This window comes from Catharus ustulatus, chromosome 23, assembly GCF_009819885.2.
Source record: "Catharus ustulatus isolate bCatUst1 chromosome 23, bCatUst1.pri.v2, whole genome shotgun sequence".
NCBI lineage: Eukaryota > Metazoa > Chordata > Aves > Passeriformes > Turdidae > Catharus > Catharus ustulatus.
In genome coordinates, this window is record NC_046243.1 from 5,119,436 (window position 1) to 5,137,620 (window position 18,185).

The window sequence follows — 18,185 nt, forward strand, 5'->3', positions numbered from 1 at the left end:
GATGGGGGTGGGGGGGCCTCAAGCACGGCTGATCCCAAGATAATCAGGAGCTGGAGGGCAGGAGGAGATCGCTGACCTTGGACCCCCCTCCCTGGCTCTTACGTAAATTGTCATTGAGTGCTGGAGTCACAGCAGCCGTGAGCTCCAGCCTGGCCCCAGCCTGGCTTGGTGACCCTCCCAGCCCTTTAAACAGTTCATGTCTGGACTTTGGGGGTTCCTGCCCTGATTCAGCCCCTCCCTTAGGCATGTGCAGCACTGTGAACCCACGAGCTGTCAGCCCTGATGGGAGCAGTGATTCCGGGGAGGATGGAGCTGCTGCAAAGGGATGCTGATCTTTCAGATGGGGAGGGGGGAAGCTGGCTGCTGCAGTTATGCTGCCCCAAAGCCAGGCCGGTCCCCAGGGATTTGTGTTTGCACCAGGTTGGGGTGGCAGCTCTCCTGCTCGAGAGCCTTGTTCCACCGAGACCCCAGCCCACCTGCAAGAAGAAGCTGAGCTGCTGCTCGAAGGGTGGCAAGACATAGGTTTATTTTTCATCCATGCAAGCAAACAGCCTGGAAGCAGGCAAACCAGAATGTGCTCCATCCCTCCCCAGACTGCCCTCTGTCGCTCAAGTCTCCATGGCTTTGCCCAAAGATCAGAATTGGCTGGTGGGTGACCAGGCTGGACCAGCTCCAGCCCTGGGCACAGGGGCAGTTTGCGACGGCTCCGTGCCTGCCGGAGCCTGAACTTCTCTTTCCCCTGATTCAGACATTGACAAATAAATAGTTATTCTCTGCTCTGGCTCTTGCATAGTGAAAAGGAATGTCTGACCTGATAGGAGAGAGGAATCTTGGGTTGTGGAAACCCATGGCTTCCTTGGCAAGTGTGCCCATGACATGGCTGCCAGCCTGGCCAAGTGCCCATGCCTGCACCCTGTCTGTGCTGCCCTGCTGGTGGCTGCCTTATTTCAGTTCCATTTCTGAGCTGGATTTGAAGGCCTTTCTCCTGGCTGAGGAGAACTTGACACCCAAGATGATGGTGGTGATCAGGAAGATGAGTGCCAGGGCAAGCAGGACCCAGCCACCTGCTGTGGCTTGACTTTTGGTCAGGGACATTCCCAGGAAATCAGTTTTGCCGGAGTCGCCTTGGGCTGGAAAAGAGAGAAGTGAGAGACATGGTTGTTGCTGGGGGCTCTGGGCTGTGGTGTGTTGGGTCACCCTTGCTGATCTCTTTGGCCTCAGCTCCACAAGGAATCAAGAAGAAGCATCCAAACCCCCTGTGGTATTTGGGATGGCCAAAGGGAAACAATAGAGCTCCATTTCATGGTGACCCTGGTGAGGGCTGAGCCCTGGCCAGTCCTGGACCTGCTGTGCCCGGCTGAGCCCTGCATACCTGTGTAAGGAGTCCAGCTGTACTCGGGCCAGCCCAGCACCTCCCCGTTCTTCGTGTTCTCCTTCTCCAGCCATGTCATGAGTGGCTCGAAGTAGCTCATCAGGGCCTCTGCTGACATGTTGGGCTGGCCTGTGATGAGCTGCATGGCTTCGGGCCACGGCTTGCTGAAACCCAGCTTCAGGGCATCCCTGTGGCAGGAGAAACCAGCTCCAGTGTGCTCCTCATCACCCTCTTGGCTTCCAGACCCTCCCTTTCCCTTGGGGCTCTTGATATCAGCATCCCTGGGTACAGCCTGAACCCCCCAAAGTGCTGCCAGGGCTGCCAGCCTGGAGCACAGGGAAGGGCATTTATCCTGGGGGAAGAGGCATCTGCATGGATTAAAACTCTCCAGTGAATTCAGCCTGATACAGAGCAGTCCCTGGGTGAAACGGTTAATTTTGCAGGCGCTTTTCTTGAAGCAAGGGGGTTGTTTTCCCTAAGGAACTGGGGGCTGGGAGGAGGAGGAGGAGGAGGCCACGGAGGAGGAGGAGGAGGGACCCTTCCCCCTGTCAGGGGCCTAGCTACCATCTAGTGGCTGTTTTTGCAATCACAGCCCCAGCGCCCAGCCCGGGGTGTTCCTGCTCCAGGTATGGCACAGGAGGGATCACCAGGGGCTGTGTTTCCTCCTGTCTTGCTGGGCTGGCTTTAAGGGATGTAGATGCCTTGGCTTCACCCTGCCCACACACCTACCCCAAGATCTTCCCGGCCTCCTTGGACTGGTAGATGTCACAGGTGTGCAGGGGACCCTTGTGCCCAGCTGCATCACAGAGTGCCTGGTGGAACTGGAACTGGATCACAAAGCTGACAAAGTACCTGGTGGAGAGGGATGAGGAGATGGGAATGGACCCTACTAGAGCCTGTGCAAGAGAGGATGTGGCTCCCCTCATTCTCTGGTTGAACCCTCCCAGCCTGGAGGATCATCACTGGCTTTGGAGCTACACCTGCTTCACCTCAGCTCAACCTGCTGAGGCCATTTCTCCCATAAAGTGTTTTACATTTATTGGAGTGGATGAGCTCATCTTCCTTGGACAGGGAGAAATCCCCCTAAATCCAGACTTCTTCTCTGAAGCTGCGTCAGGGTCTCTGGAGCTGCCCAGCCCACGCAGGATGGGACCACCAGCCATGGAAAAAGGTGTCATCGCTGGCATCTGACCTGGGGATCCTGCTGCTATGGCCAAGTGGTGTCCCTTGTGCCCCAGCCCTGCTGGCTCACCTAATGTAGGGGACGTTGGCAGGGATGTGAAACTTTGCCCCGGGATCAAAATCGTCTTCAGACCTCAGTGCTGGTGGGCACAAGCCCTGGTACTTCATCCTGGGTGAGAGAGGGAGAGTCAGGCCAGCCTGGAGAGGAGGAGGTGGGGTAAAGTGGGAAGGAACATAGTGGGGTGTGAGGACAGAGGGATGGGTTGTGTATCTCATCATTCCCATTGCATTCAACTGGACCACAAGGAGAAAACACCCAGCGGGATGACAGCCAAGGCCTTTATCCCAGACAGGAGTCTGAATTCAATCCTACCTCAGGTTCCACCACTCCTTGTTGTACTCATCCTCCTTGATCCGGCCATCAAACACCTTCCAGCGCCACTGGTCCATGAGGTACCCGAAGGGCAGGAAGGCGATTTTGTCCAGGGCGATGCTCATCAGGTAGTTAATATCACTTTCTGCCCGGGGCATGAAGATGTGAGCAAGACAGTGCTGAATCCACCTCCCCTCCCTCTGTGGGTCATTCTGCCCCAGAACTGGGTGTCCCCAATGTCCCCTCCATGCATGCAAACTTACCATGTTTGTCCCTGAGGCCCTCAACCTTGCCCAGCCCCTCCTGACCATCTGCATTTCCAGCTGTTCCCATCTGCATCCCCACATTTGCTGTGTGGCTCTCCAGCTCACCTTCGTTTTCTGTGACTTGGTCCAGCAGATTGATGCTATGCAGGTGTTTGGGGGTGGAGACAGACAAGGCCATGACATCCCCAACAGCCTCATGGAAGCCAGGGTTGGCTCCGTCACGGAAGGACACGGGCTGGTCCTTGTACTGCAGGAAATACTGGACATGGCCCATCTCGTGGTGCACTGTGATGAGGTCATCCATGTTCACCACGGTGCACTGCTTGATCCTGGACCGGGACACAAGGGTTGGGGGAGAAGGGAGGGCAGTGGTGGTGTGAAAACCTCCGGGAACCATCACATCCCCTTGAGATATGTTTCCTTTCACCCCCAGGCTGGCCCTACTCCACTCCTCCTGCATCTCTGCCGGTCCTGCCCATTCCCTGTCCCTGTTCATCAGCTTTCCCATTCTCCAGGGCAGGGCAGGCATGGGGTGCTCTCCATCCACCATGGGGACTCCTGCCAGCATCTTGGGTACCAAGGGAAGTGCCATAGCTGGGGTGCCAGAGCCACAGAGCAAGATTCACTGTGGTGGCCTCAGCCTACCTGTCCTTATTCTATGAAGACACTTTCTGCCCAAGCACCACATCAGTAGTGGCCACCACCTGCTCCCCATGGGCACCTGAAGTCCTTGCGATTGTAGAAATCCCAGGCTGAGGCGTGGCACACCACCTCCCGCCCGTCCGAGGGCTTCTCGATCATGGACTTGTCCCAGAACTCCTGTGGCATTGGGATGAGGCCCAGGGAGGTGAAGAAACGGTCTGACTCTTCAAACATTTTCTTGGGTGTCCAGCCCTGGGAAAGAGCAGAGACCTGGTGAGGGGCAGTGGGGGATCTGGAGTGCTGGGGGCTGTGGAAGGATGGGAGGACAGGGGTAGCCTTGTTCTGGGCAGGGGGATCTCCCGGAGCCAGCTGCACCTGGATCCAGGTCTTGGCATACAAAGGTAGGGAGAATACAGACGAGGCATGGATATTTTTGGCAATATTAGAGCATTTGGCAACAGCCAAAGCTTGCTGGGTCCCAAGAGGCTTCCCCAGAGCAGCCTAGGAAAGCACTGACCTGTTTTTTCATGGCTGGGGTGGCATCCACCTTGGTGGCATCTGGGTAAGGTATCACCAGGTCGAAAATGTTGGACCATGACTGAGCCCACATGTTGCCTGGGAAGCACAGAAGGATGGCACGTGTCAGGAGGGAGACAGGGAGATGAGAGCAACCAGTTACTGCCTCCTCCTGCACGGGTGGATCACCCTGCCTGGTCCCTGCCTGGCCTGCATAAGGGCAATGTAGGCAGGAGCCCATCCATGCAAGAGGGGTCAAATCATGCTGAGCGTGCTGCCCTGCCCTGGGGCAAACTGGCCTCTACAGACCCATCCCAGGGGACCTTTTCCCTTCAGCCAGAGCTGAACAGGACCAGTCTTAACTCTTGGCATGGCACAGAGTCAGCCACACCTGGTGGGAGACACAGCACAGCTCCAGCAGAGCCCTTACCTAGCAGATGGGCAGGGATGGGACCCTTCAGGTTTATGCGCTCTGCACCGTACTTTTTGTAGAGGGCTCGGCGTACGTAAGCGTGTAGGTTGAGGTACAGGGGCTGCAGCTGCAGATACAGCCTCTCCAGGTCTTCCTCAAAGGTGGATGTCTCATACAGGGATCTCCAGTAGGCCCCATTGTCTTTGTAGCCTGTGGTAGAGCAAGAGCAGAAGCTGTCAGACACTGTCCTTCCTGGGCAAGACTCCGTCTTGCTGTTCAGACACTGCAGGTCCCTCCATATCTGTGAGAGACTGCATCTCGTGGGAGTTAGTGAGACCTCCACACCCTTAGGATTTTGACCCCCATTGGCTGAAGAGCCCAGTGCTCTGCTCACAGGGGGTTAGGGCCATGGGGTGCCAGGGGAGCAGGGCACTGACCATTGAGCACGGCTGCCTTGTTGCTCAGTTCCACGTATCGCTTGTAGTTGTTCCTCATCTTCTTCCCAGAAGCATCCCGCCAGCCCTTCCAGGCGAACAGGAGCTCATTGTAGTCCCGAGAGGTGGCCATGATGTCTGTGAGGTCTAAGAGAGAGCAGTGAAGCCACTGTGATGCTGTTGGATGGGCTGAACAGGCTGGCCAATGGTTCTGTACCCAGTGTTGCTCAGAGGCCATCACAGAGAAGATTGAAAGAACCCTTCATGGCCTTTCTTCACGCCCCAATTTAAAAAAATCCCTCCCTTCTGGGCCAGTGCTGATGCCCTGCAGGACACCCTGCTAGATCTTACCAGGATCCAGTGGGTGACAGGTTTTGTTCTCTCTGCAGACCTTGGCCACGCTGTACGTGGTCTCCATATCTGAGAGGAGGGTGTTATACTGTGAAGGAAATCAGAGTGTGTAAACCGGTTATCCTTGCTCCTGATACTGGAGGATGTCCCAGCCCATCGAGGTTTTAGGGTGTTTTACTCTTGTCCCTTCCAAGATCAAGTGTGACCCCAATGGAGGCAACATGGAGTCAATGCAAGAGGGCCTGGGGCCAACAAGCAATGTGCCATTGTCACCCAAACATCCAGGCCCCACTGATCCTTTGGGTGGGAAACCCTGAAGACAAGGATTTTGGCTTTGTGTAGAAGGTACCAAGCTATCACCTTTTTCAAGGCAGATGTGGCTGTCTAGTGGCATTTCTTAAATTTTGAGAGAAACCTGTGTCTTCACACAGACTGATGTCAAGGGGGACACCCTCTCTTGCTCTGTCCCCTTGGCACTCACCTCCTTCAGCTCATTTTCAGGTAGGGCTGCCCTCTCAATGACACTCAGCTTCTTGAGGATGCGGGTGACACTTTGGTCCTGGAAATCGGTGGTGTCAAACTGCCTGGCCCTCATGCCATACTCCAGGGTGTGCTTGGACATGGCCAAGTTCTTCTCCAGCTACAATGAGAGAAGAAAAGTTACTTCGGGGAGAAGACACAGGCCACCACTAGAAACACCACCTGACATCCCATGGCAGCCTCCCCAGAGCTGTCTTTGTGGGTACCTCACTGGATGATGAGGGTTTTCAAGGAAAAGGCACCTCCTGGGTGAGAATGTTACCCCTTTACAAGGGGCAGAGGTTGCCCTGGTTTTCAGAGCCTCTGTGAAACATGCCCTGGGGTACCAGCTGCCTTCCCTGGCTGTTGGCTCTCCCTGCACTGCCCCATTCCATTCCCATACCATGACCTCCTTGTTGTGGTCAGTGATGTTGGTGTTGTAGTCCCAGGACGCCTCGGTGTAGGCTTTCCACACTTCCTCAGCTGTCCTGTTGTACTCGGACAAGAGCTCTTTAGCTTGTGCCTCATCTGCTATTTTGTCTAGAGGAGGAAATAAATGGGGAAGAGAGAAGAAACGTCAGGAGAGTTGCAGGAGCACTATCCCATGGAGAAGCCATAGTTAAACTTTTCTCAGAACTGCAGGCCCATTGAAGGAGGCCACAACTTGGGAGCACGCTGAGCTAGGAAAGGGGGGAAGAGGTGCCCTGTTGGGGTGTCCCATTGGACAGAGGATGGGATAACAGGACAAGTTCCATGCCCTAGACTCTCCCACATGAGCACAAAGGATACAACTGAGAACAGAAACTCTTCACACCATGACTGATGACATCACTACACGGCTTCAGACAATGGCACCTGCCTCCTGGGAAGCAACACCCCGTGGGATTTCACTGGAGCTGGCTATTTCTCATTCCTGGTATGGGGACCACCCCACCCACAGCACAGACCTCCCTCTGCTTCTGCCTGTGGATTAATGATGTCCCTTGGGACCCCTTGCTGACCCTCCCCAGCCCTGGGATGGAGCTGCAGCCTTACCAATGCCTTCAGGGTAGCCTTCAGGGACAGGGGGACGCCAGTCAAAGTCAGGCCAGCCCAGCACCTCATTGGTGTTGTTGTTCTGCTCCTGAAGCCACTTGGTGACAGGGCTGAAATACTCCAGAAGGGGACCAGCATCCATCTGACCTGTGCCAGTGAGGTTCAAGAGGATTTCCTGCCACGTCTTCGAGGACCCAGCTTTCAGCACTTCCCTGCAGAGGAGCAGAACAGCAAGAGCCAGCATGAGGCCAGGGGATGGATGGGAGAGAAGCAGTGATGGTATCCCAGCAGCTTAACAGTTGAAGACACTGTTCCTGAGCAGGACATGAACCTGAGAACTGCCTTGGAAGACTACTTGTCACACACTCATGCATTTAACATCCAGGGGAACAACAGGAGGCAACTGTGCTTTAGTAACCTCTTGTCTGGGCGGGAGCTCGTGGCTGGGACAATAGCAATACTCTGGTGAGGACCACTCACCCCACCCCAGTGTTTCCATGTATTTCCATCCATCTATGCATCCATCTGCAAAGCTATTTCTCCAGTTCACTTTTCCTTCCTTCCTTTCTTCTTTCCTTCCTTTGCACACCATCAGCTCCCACACACACATCTGCCCATGGCGATTTTCCTGACCTTGCTCTGTCCCCACCTGAGTTTGTCTCCAGCCTCCTTGGACTTGTAGATGTCACAGGTATGCAGAGGACCGGTGTGGTTGGCTGCCTGGCACAGTGCCTTGTGAAACTGGAACTGGAGGATGAAGCTCACAAAATACCTGCCAAGGAAACCCGTGAAGGTCAGAACAGGGGACAGGGGGAAGCAGACAAGTCCAAGAGCTCAACCCCACCATTTGTGGTCTCAGGTGTTGGGAGATCATGTCTAGAGGAGCAGCACATGATAGTCCCTGCCCTCAGAGGGGATCCCTCCCCCACTGCATCCCAAACCTTGGTCCCCTTGCCAACATTTCCTCTACCTGATGTAAGGAGTGTTCCCTGGGATGTGGTACTTTGCTCCGGGGTCAAAGTTGCTTTCATTCCTTGGAATCGGAGCACAGATACCCTGGTATTTGGTTCTGTGGACAACAGAGAACAGCAGCATGAGCATGGCAATAATAAGGGATCAGAAGGATCTAGTCAAAGAATGGGAAGGCTTGGCACAGTGCTGAAGAAATATGCACAATTAGAGCATGATTCCGTGTGTATCCATCCATCCATCCATCCATCCATCCATCCATCCATCCATCCACTCATCTATCCTTCCATCCTACCCACCCACCCATCTACCCATTGCTCTGCCACCATCTCCGTGACTACTTTCACACTTTTTCTTTCCTTTTCTCTTTTCTGCCTCCCTTCCTCGCACATCCCCAGCTTCCACACCACCGTCACACCCTTGGTGACTGTCCCCTACCTCAGGTACCACCAGTCGTAGTTGTACCGGCTCGGTGGCGTGCGGCCACTGAACACGTTCCAGCGCCACTGGTCGATGAGGTAGCCAAAGGGCAGAAAGGCAATCTTCTCCAGGGCCATCTTCAGCAGGTAGTTGATATTGCTCTCTGCAAGAAACAGAGAGTGAACCAGGCTGGAAAGGAGCATAGACAGCACTACAGGCACCAGAATTTTAGTGGGCAAGAGGGTGAGCAGATCTGGATGAGAAGTGGGGGCAGCATTTCAACAGGTAACCTTGCTCTCAGAGAGGGCTGTGTCAGACACAGGAGGTTTCTGTAGACACAGTTGCTACCTGGGGCAACTTGTGCCTTTTACTGAGTGGGGACAATGGTAGTGGCAAGCGAGGTGTCCCCTTCCCCTTAGCCCAGGTCTCAGAATTAAAAGGTCTTTGGTGAGTGTAACTCTTCACACTTCCACCCTGGGGCCTCAAGGTGAGGGGTTTGGGGTGGGGGGTTTGTTCTGCAGTCACACCACTGCAAAGGCTCTGATGGTTTGGACCCAGAACCAGAGGCAGCTCTAGGACAGTCACCATCATATCATGAGGAGCACAGGGGATGGGGACATCTGTTTTTCCTCTCAAGGAAATGAGGGGAAGGAAGTTTGGAGAAAGACCTGCTGGAGAACCAGCTGAAGCAGTGGGGTCAGAGAGGGGCTGGCAGCACTGCCCTGAGGGGCTGCTGACTGCCATCACCGTGGTGGCCTGGCTGCCAAGGGCTGGCAAGCGGGGTAGCAATGGCTTGAGGCAGAGACCATCTGCTTCTTTGTGTTTATGCAGCACTGGCCCAATGCTCTTGGCTGCTGTGATGTCCTTCTTGTCATAAAACGTATTTAATGACACGGCAGGAAGATCCCGGGACTGTCCCTCCTCCGCCAAGCAGCCGCCCGGGGCAGGTCTGGAGTGCTCCATTTCCTCTGCTGCCATCTGCTTTGCTGTGTGGGCTGAGGGGTGTCGGGTGGGAGGAGGAGGCTCTGGACAAGCTGGGCAGTGCCTGCAGCGACAAGTCCTGCCCTGCCGCGCTGGTTGGCAGCCGGACACGTCTCTGCCCTCGTGACTCTGCATGGAAGTGCAAGGTCCAGCTCCACAGAGCCACGCCGGGAGCTCCAGTGCTGGATGCATCTTGGCGAGGGAGGGAGGGAGGGAGGGAAGGAGGGAGGAATGCTGGAAAGGTCAGAGCCAATCAAGCACAAAAATGTTGTTTTCCAGTTTGGGCTCTGTTGGTGAAGGGAAAAGCACAGACAGGCTCTGGAGAGCATCCCTCCTGCCTCAGGGGTGAAGAGGATGGAGACAAGAAGGGCTCTACACGGAGACAAGAGGGGTTATGCGTGGACCCACGGAGATGAGAAGGGGTTGTAGCAGCTCTGGGCTGTATTACCAGACTGTGACCCACCCCAGTATGTCTCAAACCCTTCCCAGTGGCACAGGCAGTGCCAGAGCCCTCCAGCTCACCCAGCTCCCCAGGGTGGCTGCCGTACCTTCATCCTCAGTAGCATTGCTGAGGAGACCGATTTTCTGGAGGTGGCTGGGGGTGGAGACAGAGAGGGACAGGACATCACCGATGGCCTCGTGGAAGCCGGGGTTGGCCCCGCTGCGGAAGGACACGGGCTGGTCCTTGTACTGCAGGTAGTACTGGATGTGGCCCATCTCGTGGTGCACTGTGAACAGCTGCTCCATGGTCACCGACGTGCACTGCTTGATCCTGCCGTGTGAAAACAGCATTGCCTGAGCCCAGGGAGGGACCCCGGCTGCCTGTGCACCCCCTTGATGGGAAGGACGCCCCACAGTCCCAGAGAGGGTGGCAACACCCCACAGGGTAAGGGAAAGTGGAGGGGAAGGCAGGGCAGCATTATCACTCCAGACCTTGCCTCAGAAAGGGCTGCAGGGCCGGGCTGGCGGTACCCAGAAGGTGATCCCCAAGGGAAATAGGAGAGGCTCTTGCCCTGTAGCCCTGGGTCCCTGCACGTCCCACAGACCTGAAGTCCTTGCGGTTGTAGAAGTCCCAGGCTGAGGCGTGGCACACCACCTCGCGCCCATCTGTCGGCTTTTCCAGCATGGACTTCTCCCAGAATTCAGGGGGCATCTCCAGAAGTCCCAGGGAGGTGAAGAACTCCTCTGAGACCCGGAACATGTGGGTGGCATTCCAGCCCTGGTGGGCAGCAGGCAGTGGGTTATGGCTGAGGAAAGGGATGCCTGTGCCCTGGGCATTGCCTCCAGGGCTCCCCCAGGACCGTAGGATGGAGGTGAGCTGCTCCCAGGGACTGAGGTCCTGCCCCTCTCTCTGTGATGGGGAGGCCCAGCCCCAGAACTGGTGTGAACAACCCTAAAAGGCACTGAGCAGTGGTGCTGGAGCTCAGCAGGGGCAGGAGAAGGGAGCAGGACTGAAACCCAGGGAGTGCTCGGAGTTATGTGATGGTGTACACAGCCCCCAGCCTGGGGACTGGCAGTAGTCCCAGTGCACTGCCCACTTTTGTCCACCTGCTGGCTCTTTGGTCATTGCCAGAGATGGAGTAAGATCATTTCTTTGTCCCTTCCCCTCCCAGACATGGATTTTCTGCTGTCCCCTCTACAAGTATGAGAAACAACTCCCACGGGGTCGATATTGTGGGCCAGCCTTGGCAACACCTCCTGCTTTTTCTCCCTGGTCCCCCCAGTGAGTCCCTCAGCCCATCACCTGCTGCACCATGGTGCTCGTGACATCGAGGTTGGGCTTCTCAGGGAAGGGGATCATCAGGTCATAGATGTTGTTCCACTGCTGAGCCCACATGTTCCCTGAGAAGATAAAATACTGGGAGTAGAGCTGGTGGCAGGTCAGAAGAGAAACACAGTGAAAACTGGGACCTCTCTGGCCTTGTGTGTGCTCCTCTGACACGAGCAGCACCCCTGGGCACAGGCTAGGGGAGTGCCATCTCTTACCCAGGAGGTGAGCAGGGATGGGACCCTTCAGGTTGATGTATTTGGGTCCATAGCGATCATACAGCTTCCTCCGCACGAAGGCATGCAGGTTGAGGTAGAGTGGCTCCAGCTGGTTGTAGATGTGCTCCAGGTCCTTCTCAAAGGTGTCTGAGTTGTACCAGGAGCGCCAGTAGCTGCCTGTGTCATTGAATCCTACCAGGGACACAGGGAAGACCTCTGTCTACAGACCCAAAGGTTGCCCCCACTACCCATCCCAAAAGGTGGGACCAGGGACTAGAAGCAGGATTTTCCCTTCTTCCCCAAAATTCTGGTACTTGGGAAATAGAAGCTGGATGCCTGGCTGCATGTGGGATGGGGAGAGCAGTAGGGCATCCCAACGCCCCGGTCCTGATTCCCACCCCTGGTCCCTGACCACGCCCTGGCTGGGGATCCCACGGTTTGTACCGTCCATCAGGTAGGCAGCATTGCTCAGATTCACGAACTTCTCATACTTGGGGCGCAGCGGGTTCCCCGCAGCGTTGTGCCAGCCCTCCCAGGCGTACAGCAGCTTCTTGTAGCTGCGGGAGGTGGCCATGATGTCCGAGAGGTCTGGTACAAAGGGACAAGCAGAACATAAGAGAATGCTCTGAGAGGGAGGCAAATGTGGCAGCTCTGCAGAGATGCCACCACCACACCAGACCCAAGTGCCCATCCTCACACTGGGACAATCCGTGAGTGGCACATGCCAGCCCCAACCCACTAAGGATGTGGGGACCAAAGTCATGGCCATGGGGTGCTCAGCTGCTGGCAGGATCAAGGGAACAGGGACCATACCTGGCTCCAGATCCCAGCAGGTGCCGTTGGGCAGGCACACCTTGGCCGTGGAGTAGATTTTGTCCATGTCACTCAGGATCGTGTTGTACTGTAGGAAAGGAAAAGATGCTGGGGTTGCAAGGGGACAGGAACAGCTCTTCAGGAGGGATCTGCAGCTTTCCCAGCTCTGCAGCGTGTGTGTCCAGATGGATGTGGGGAAGGACTGGTGTGTTTATACAGCACATTTTTGGTGAGATAAGTGTGTTATCACTCAGGGTTTTGGCATGCTGGGAGCAGGGAGGCTCTTTGGGACAGACAATCACTGGACAGCCATGGTGCAGAGAGGGGCTGTTTATAAAGCTGTTTGTCAGCAGGGCTGCAGCACAGGCTGTTTATCTACACGGGCTAAAAAATACAGGGAAGAAAAGCAGGAGGATGAGGGAGATTTACTTCTGTGAATTTCAACAACAGCAAACAATAGCAACAGGAGGTTTCCTGAAACATGCCTGGGAAGTCCATTCCCAGGGAAGGAAATTCCTCTGCTCTGTCCCTCTCTCCACTCCCATTCCTGTGCTCCAGCTGTGCAGGGGATGGCAATGGGGACAATGGTGGCTGTGGGATAGAGCTATCCAGGGATGGGTGAGACATGACTGATATGCAGGGAGGAGACATGATGGTGCCTATTATTTGGGAGAAGACAGGGATGGGTTTCCTGGAAGGAACTGGGGCCGACAGTTCTCCGGAAGGGATTGTATCACTAGGCTTTGCCAGGGTTTTGATGGGAATGGCTGTCAGGGAGCTGTGGGTCAGGATGAAGGGCTTGTCCCTGTGATCTTGTAGAGCAGAGTGGCTGCCAGTCTCAGTCTGGGCAATATTTTCATGCATGGAAATCAAAATTCAGGTAAACTGCCCTGAAAGCTCAGGACTGTGATGGGGAAGGCTCAGGATGTCCTGATGTCCCTATGGATACTGCCATGGGCACAGCCTGGCTGGTCTCCAGGTGATGCCCAAGACTGCCCTGTGTAGGCAGGAAATCTCCAGCCCCTGCTGAGATAGCTCCAGGATAAGGCTGGCTGATAGGGCCAGAAGGCACCCCACATCCCCTGAAGATAGCACCCCATCTCCTCCTCAGTCACTGTGTAGAGGCCAGTGACACCCCCTAAAATGCAACAGGTCAGCAGCAGAGTCTGGATGCTTGTGAAAAATCCCTCTAAGACATTTCACAGTACCCAAGCCCTGCCCAGGGTGGGCATGCCACCTCACCTACCTGCTCTCTCTCCTCCAGGGGCAGGTTGGAGGGTCCCAAGGTCTGGATGGATCCAATGATCTTCCTCAGCTCGGGGTCACTGAAGTTATTCCACTTGTCGCCATAGAGTTCCTTGGCTTTCTTTCCCCACAGCTCTGTGAACTCTTGCTCCTGCAGTGATGCCTGGACCTGTATGGTGAGAGGGGACATGGGGACTCAGGACCAGCCCTGGGACATGCCCAGGTGATGGTTTGGGGGCCAGGGGCAAAGTCATGAGGGTTTGTGGGAGTCAGAGGTGACAGGACATGGGGTGACAGGCAGGGCTGTCCCCAGCCATGGCACCCATGGACAGAGACAGCAGCTCCACCTGAAACAGCAGTGCCTGCAGCCCTTGCTCGCCTGTGGAGCTCCCAATGAGCACCCACTGGGGTGGCCTGCAAGGGTTTGGGGGGAGCTCCAGGGTCTCATGTGGGATGGGAGTGCTGGGATTGGGTGTCCAAGCCAAGGGGTCAGGGTGTCTGGGTGCTCCCAGGCTGGCTTTGGCATGTGCTGGACCCTGGTTTTGGAAGGAACTCTGAGATCTGGCTTAATTTTTTTCCTAATGTTTCTCACTTTCACAGAAGCCCAAAAGATAACTACAAAGTTATAAGTATATAACATTTACCTTTCTCCTTCCTGTATGTCCTCACTATGTTTGTACACTTCTATTTCTATACATTTCTCAGTTAGCTGTCTGCACCCTGTGACTTGTAAATGCCACATCTGGGGTTCACCCATGTGCTCTGGGTTCCCAGTTTTAGGTGTCTCACTGCCACCCAACTCCTGCCAGCCCCAATGTCCCTTCCTGGGGCCATGGGCTGGCAGTGGGGTGTTATTTAGGAGCTGTGGCCCCGGTTTTGGGATGGGGTGCATTGCAGGTTGTATCCCAGCCTGATCCATGTCAGCTGTATTTTTGGGAAGCTCTGATCTTTTAAGAGTGTCCTGGCCTGGCGCAGGTGGAGTGAGATGGTGCAGAGTGCCTGGTCGGTGTCCATGTGCTGCCCTGGTGTGATTTATGGAGCTCATTAGCTGTGACTTGTGGCATTTTTAGCCTGGCTCCAACACGCCTGGTTTGTTTTATTTTAATCTTCACATTCCCTCAGCGGACAGCAGGGAAGGAAGGGAGTTGTGGTGTGGCAGAGTTGGAGGCTGCCTGGGGCAGACACCCAGCAGCTCTGGGATATGGGGGTGGGAATGCCAGAAGTGCCAGGTGCCCCTGGCTACCCAGCAGTGCTCCCACTGCTTCTCCTGGACATCCCAGTGCCCACAGCATCACTGGTGTCGATGGCCCCAATCCCCCAACAAGCCAGGATGTGCCAGCCCCACAGACACCCTGCTCTTGCATCACCCCTCTGAACAGGAGATGCCTCTGTCCCTTCCCAGACCCCGTGCAGAGGTGGAGGAGCTGGAGGAAGCAGAGTTCAGCTGCGTTTTGTCTTCTCCCTGAACAGGCACCTGTGTTTGGTTAGGCAAATTGTACCTGACCATACCCTAAGCTCTCCTGACAGCTCTGGTGGGGTGAGTTGAGGCCAGCTGTGCTGCCTGAGACCCCCGTGCTGTGGCCATGCCCACCAGTTCTGGCCCTTCACCCCCACATCTGGGATCTCACTCTGGAGGGGGTGCCCCTGTGGGGGGCTCAGAAGCTCCTTGGCATCCACAGCCTCCAAGCCTCCCTACCAAAACCTCCACCCCAGCTCCTCCCTGCTTGTGGGTGCACAGTGAAGACTCAGGAAGCAGCTCAGGACCTTGGGGCTGCCTTGGCCCAGGTTCTGTACCCAAACATGAGCAGCCCCCAAGCTCCTTTGCCAGCCTCTTGCCCAGAATCCCAGCTTGTGAAAGATGGTACATCTATCTGTCTGTCCAGCATCCCTCTGTCCATCCCTGCCCCTTCTGCCTCTCGTGTCCCTTTGCCACAGGGTCCCTTTTTGTGGCAGGCTCCGGAGATGCCCATGCCCTGGTGGCATGGCTCAGCCCCTCTTGTGTTATGGATGTGTAGGGTTTGCCTGGCCCAATGCTCTCCCAGATCCCCCAAATCCAGCCTTTTGGGTCCTGCTGGCCAGCTGCTGTTCTTTAGCAGTCAGTGACTCCCCATCCTACCATACCTCCCTGCTGCCCCATCATGGACTGATCTCAGGGGTTCAGATCCCCTCCTCTACCTGTCTTAGGAGCCTTGACATTGCAGGGAGCTCCTGCACACGATCCTCACACATTTAATAGCACATAAAGGGAGCAAAGCTGGTCTGGAAGCACCTTTTGAGAAAAGTCCATGCAAGGTGCTCTCCTGGTCCTAATTTTGGACTCAGTGTAGCTGGGATGTTGCTGCTCTGCCCCAAGATCCCCAGCCCCACCACATCTGCAGCTAGAGCTGGGTGCCTGCCCAGACATCACGTCAGCACGATAAAAAAGGCTGAAGGGACACCTGGGCCCTCTTGAGTGTCCTGCCAAATTGGCAGTGGCCAGAGCTGGCAGTGAGCTTTCCCCTACGCAGGAAGATGCATTTCCTTCCTGCACAGGGCACACTTTGCTCCCATCCCCATGGGATCTGGAGGGTTCAGGGTTCTGTGCAGCAGCCCCTGTGTGACACTGGGATCGCCAAACACACCGTGGTCACGTTTGGGCTGCACTGCCCCTTGTGCACCTGTAGCCACAGGACCGGCAGATGCAGCCCGAGCTGCGTGCAGTGACTTGTCCATGACCCCATGCTGGGGCCACCAGCAGCCCCCCAGGCACCGCTGGGGCTGGGCAAACCACTGCAGCACTACCACCCCTGGCCTGGGCTGTGCTGCAGCTCACCCAGCCGAGAGCAGACCTGGGGCTGCTCCAGCTCCCTGCCCCACTAAATACAGCCCAGACACATGCAAACCCTTGGGAAAACACACACGTGCCTGTGGGATGCTCACAGCCTTGCTCCCCGCAGAGGCTCTCCCTACACGTACCTGGGCTGATGTCTAATTCCCCATAGCCTGGAGTGCTTTCCCACCACTGTCTTTGTCCCTGTGGGCTGGGGACACGGGGGCAAGAGGCGGCAGCCTCAGTCCCGATGCCACTCAGCTGCTTGTGTACTTTGGGCTCCTGGTGTCTGCCCCAAAGGAAAGCCCTCAGCACTGAGATGTAGTGACACCAGGCAGGGATGATGACAGGGGCAATTGACACCTGGCCCAGTTCTGGGAAGGGGAAAAGGAAAGTGGAAGGTGCTGAGAGAATGGAATAACCTCTAAAAATAACCTTGACTCTGCTCTGGGACCAGAGCTGTCATTCTGGGGCAGAGTCTCTCTGAAAAGCAATTTGGGGCAAAACCCTGCAGCTCTTGGACTGCAAGTCCCAGCCCTGGTTTGCCACCCCGAGGTGCAGAGACAGAAGCCCGCAGGGAGGAAGGGAACCACACCAAGTGCCCCCGCCGTGACCCAGCCCCCCCAGCCCCCGGTACTGGGGACATCCCCGTGGTGGCATCGCCCCCGTCCCGCCACCCACCTGCAGAGCAGCATTTTCGGGCGTCAGGTCGGTGTTGTAATTCCAGCTGGCCGAGACGCTGTCGAAGAAGACGATCTCGGCCGTGCTGTTGTAGCTCCCGGCGAACTGGGCGGCCCCTTGCTCGGTGCTGTCAGACTGGGGGGGCTCGAGGCCGGGCCGGAGGGCGCCTGCCAGGCTCAGCCAGAGCAGCAGCCCCAGCGCCGCGGGCATCGCGGCGGGAGCGCGGCGCGGAGCGGGCCCGCTCGGTGCCTCCCGAGACAGCTTTGCCTCCGCTGCCGGCTGCTTATAAGCCAGCAGCTTTCGCGCAAACCCTGCCCACCGAGCCTGCCTCCCCTCGCAGATAAGACCGGAGTATTCTGTTCTCCCTTGCGGGAAGGAGCGGGGAGCGAGCGCTGTCTTGGGGTGCGAAGTCCTTTTGGCTCCTGGCACTGCCGGCGGGGAAGGGGAAGGGGCTGGGACAGGAGAGAGGGAAGGAGATGGAGGAGAATCCAGGGAAAGGCAGAAAGAAGGAAAAGAGAAAGGCTAGGATGGATGGGGTGGGTGAGATGCGGCTCCAGTCCCCTCCCGACTTGGCGCAGGGGGATCCAGCTCAACTGGTCCTGAGCAGGACACCTCCCCACGCCAGCATCCCCTGGGCAACATCCCGGGGCGAGCGTGGAGGAACACCGTTCCCGTGGCACACAGTCAAGGTCTGTCTCAGGCTGCTTCCTGCCAAAGTGACCCCCTTCCCGGCATAACCTCATTTTTCAAGGAAACAGAGTATTTCTCCTGGCTGTGGAGGAAATCACATCACACCAAGTGTTTTGGACTTGGAGGAATTAGGCTGATGACAAACGAGTAACAAAAAGTTCCTTCAAAATGAAAACCAGACTCATGTTGGTGGGCTCGATTGTTCCTTTGTTTTGTTTTGTGTTTAATCAACTAAATGCCTTTTCCCCAGGGTCTGGCCTCAGCCCTGGGATGGTGCCTGGCCTGAACTTTGGCCCTGGGCTGACTGACCTCATTACTCCTTGTTGGAGCAACCACCCCATAGGCTCACAGCGAACACTTGCCAAGAGAGAGTTTTTCTGGGGGAAGAACAGAGGGAAATCCCTTGACCTTTTGTCCCTGCTGGGAGCTGCAGAACAGCTGGACACCATCATGGCCCCTTGGAGTGAGTCAATGGGGTGACTCCATGGG

At 56.2% G+C, this 18,185-nt stretch overlaps 1 protein-coding gene across 1 annotated transcript; it reads right to left on the reverse strand.

The window, feature by feature from the left end:
* Positions 1–86: 86 nt before the first annotated feature.
* Positions 87–17,336, reverse strand: ACE (angiotensin I converting enzyme). Its single transcript, XM_033078957.2, has 25 exons — positions 17,007–17,336; positions 13,518–13,685; positions 12,272–12,359; positions 11,903–12,046; positions 11,459–11,650; positions 11,217–11,314; positions 10,519–10,691; positions 10,021–10,244; positions 8,510–8,654; positions 8,073–8,171; positions 7,752–7,874; positions 7,103–7,314; positions 6,471–6,607; positions 6,030–6,188; positions 5,549–5,636; positions 5,201–5,344; positions 4,782–4,973; positions 4,353–4,450; positions 3,915–4,087; positions 3,299–3,522; positions 2,928–3,072; positions 2,625–2,723; positions 2,102–2,224; positions 1,373–1,560; positions 87–1,130 (listed from the first exon to the last, which is right to left on the reverse strand). The coding sequence occupies exons 1-25, from the start codon at positions 17,214–17,216 to the stop codon at positions 943–945; spliced, it is 3,834 nt and encodes a 1,277-aa protein (XP_032934848.1). The 5' UTR covers positions 17,217–17,336; the 3' UTR covers positions 87–942.
* Positions 17,337–18,185: the final 849 nt, after the last annotated feature.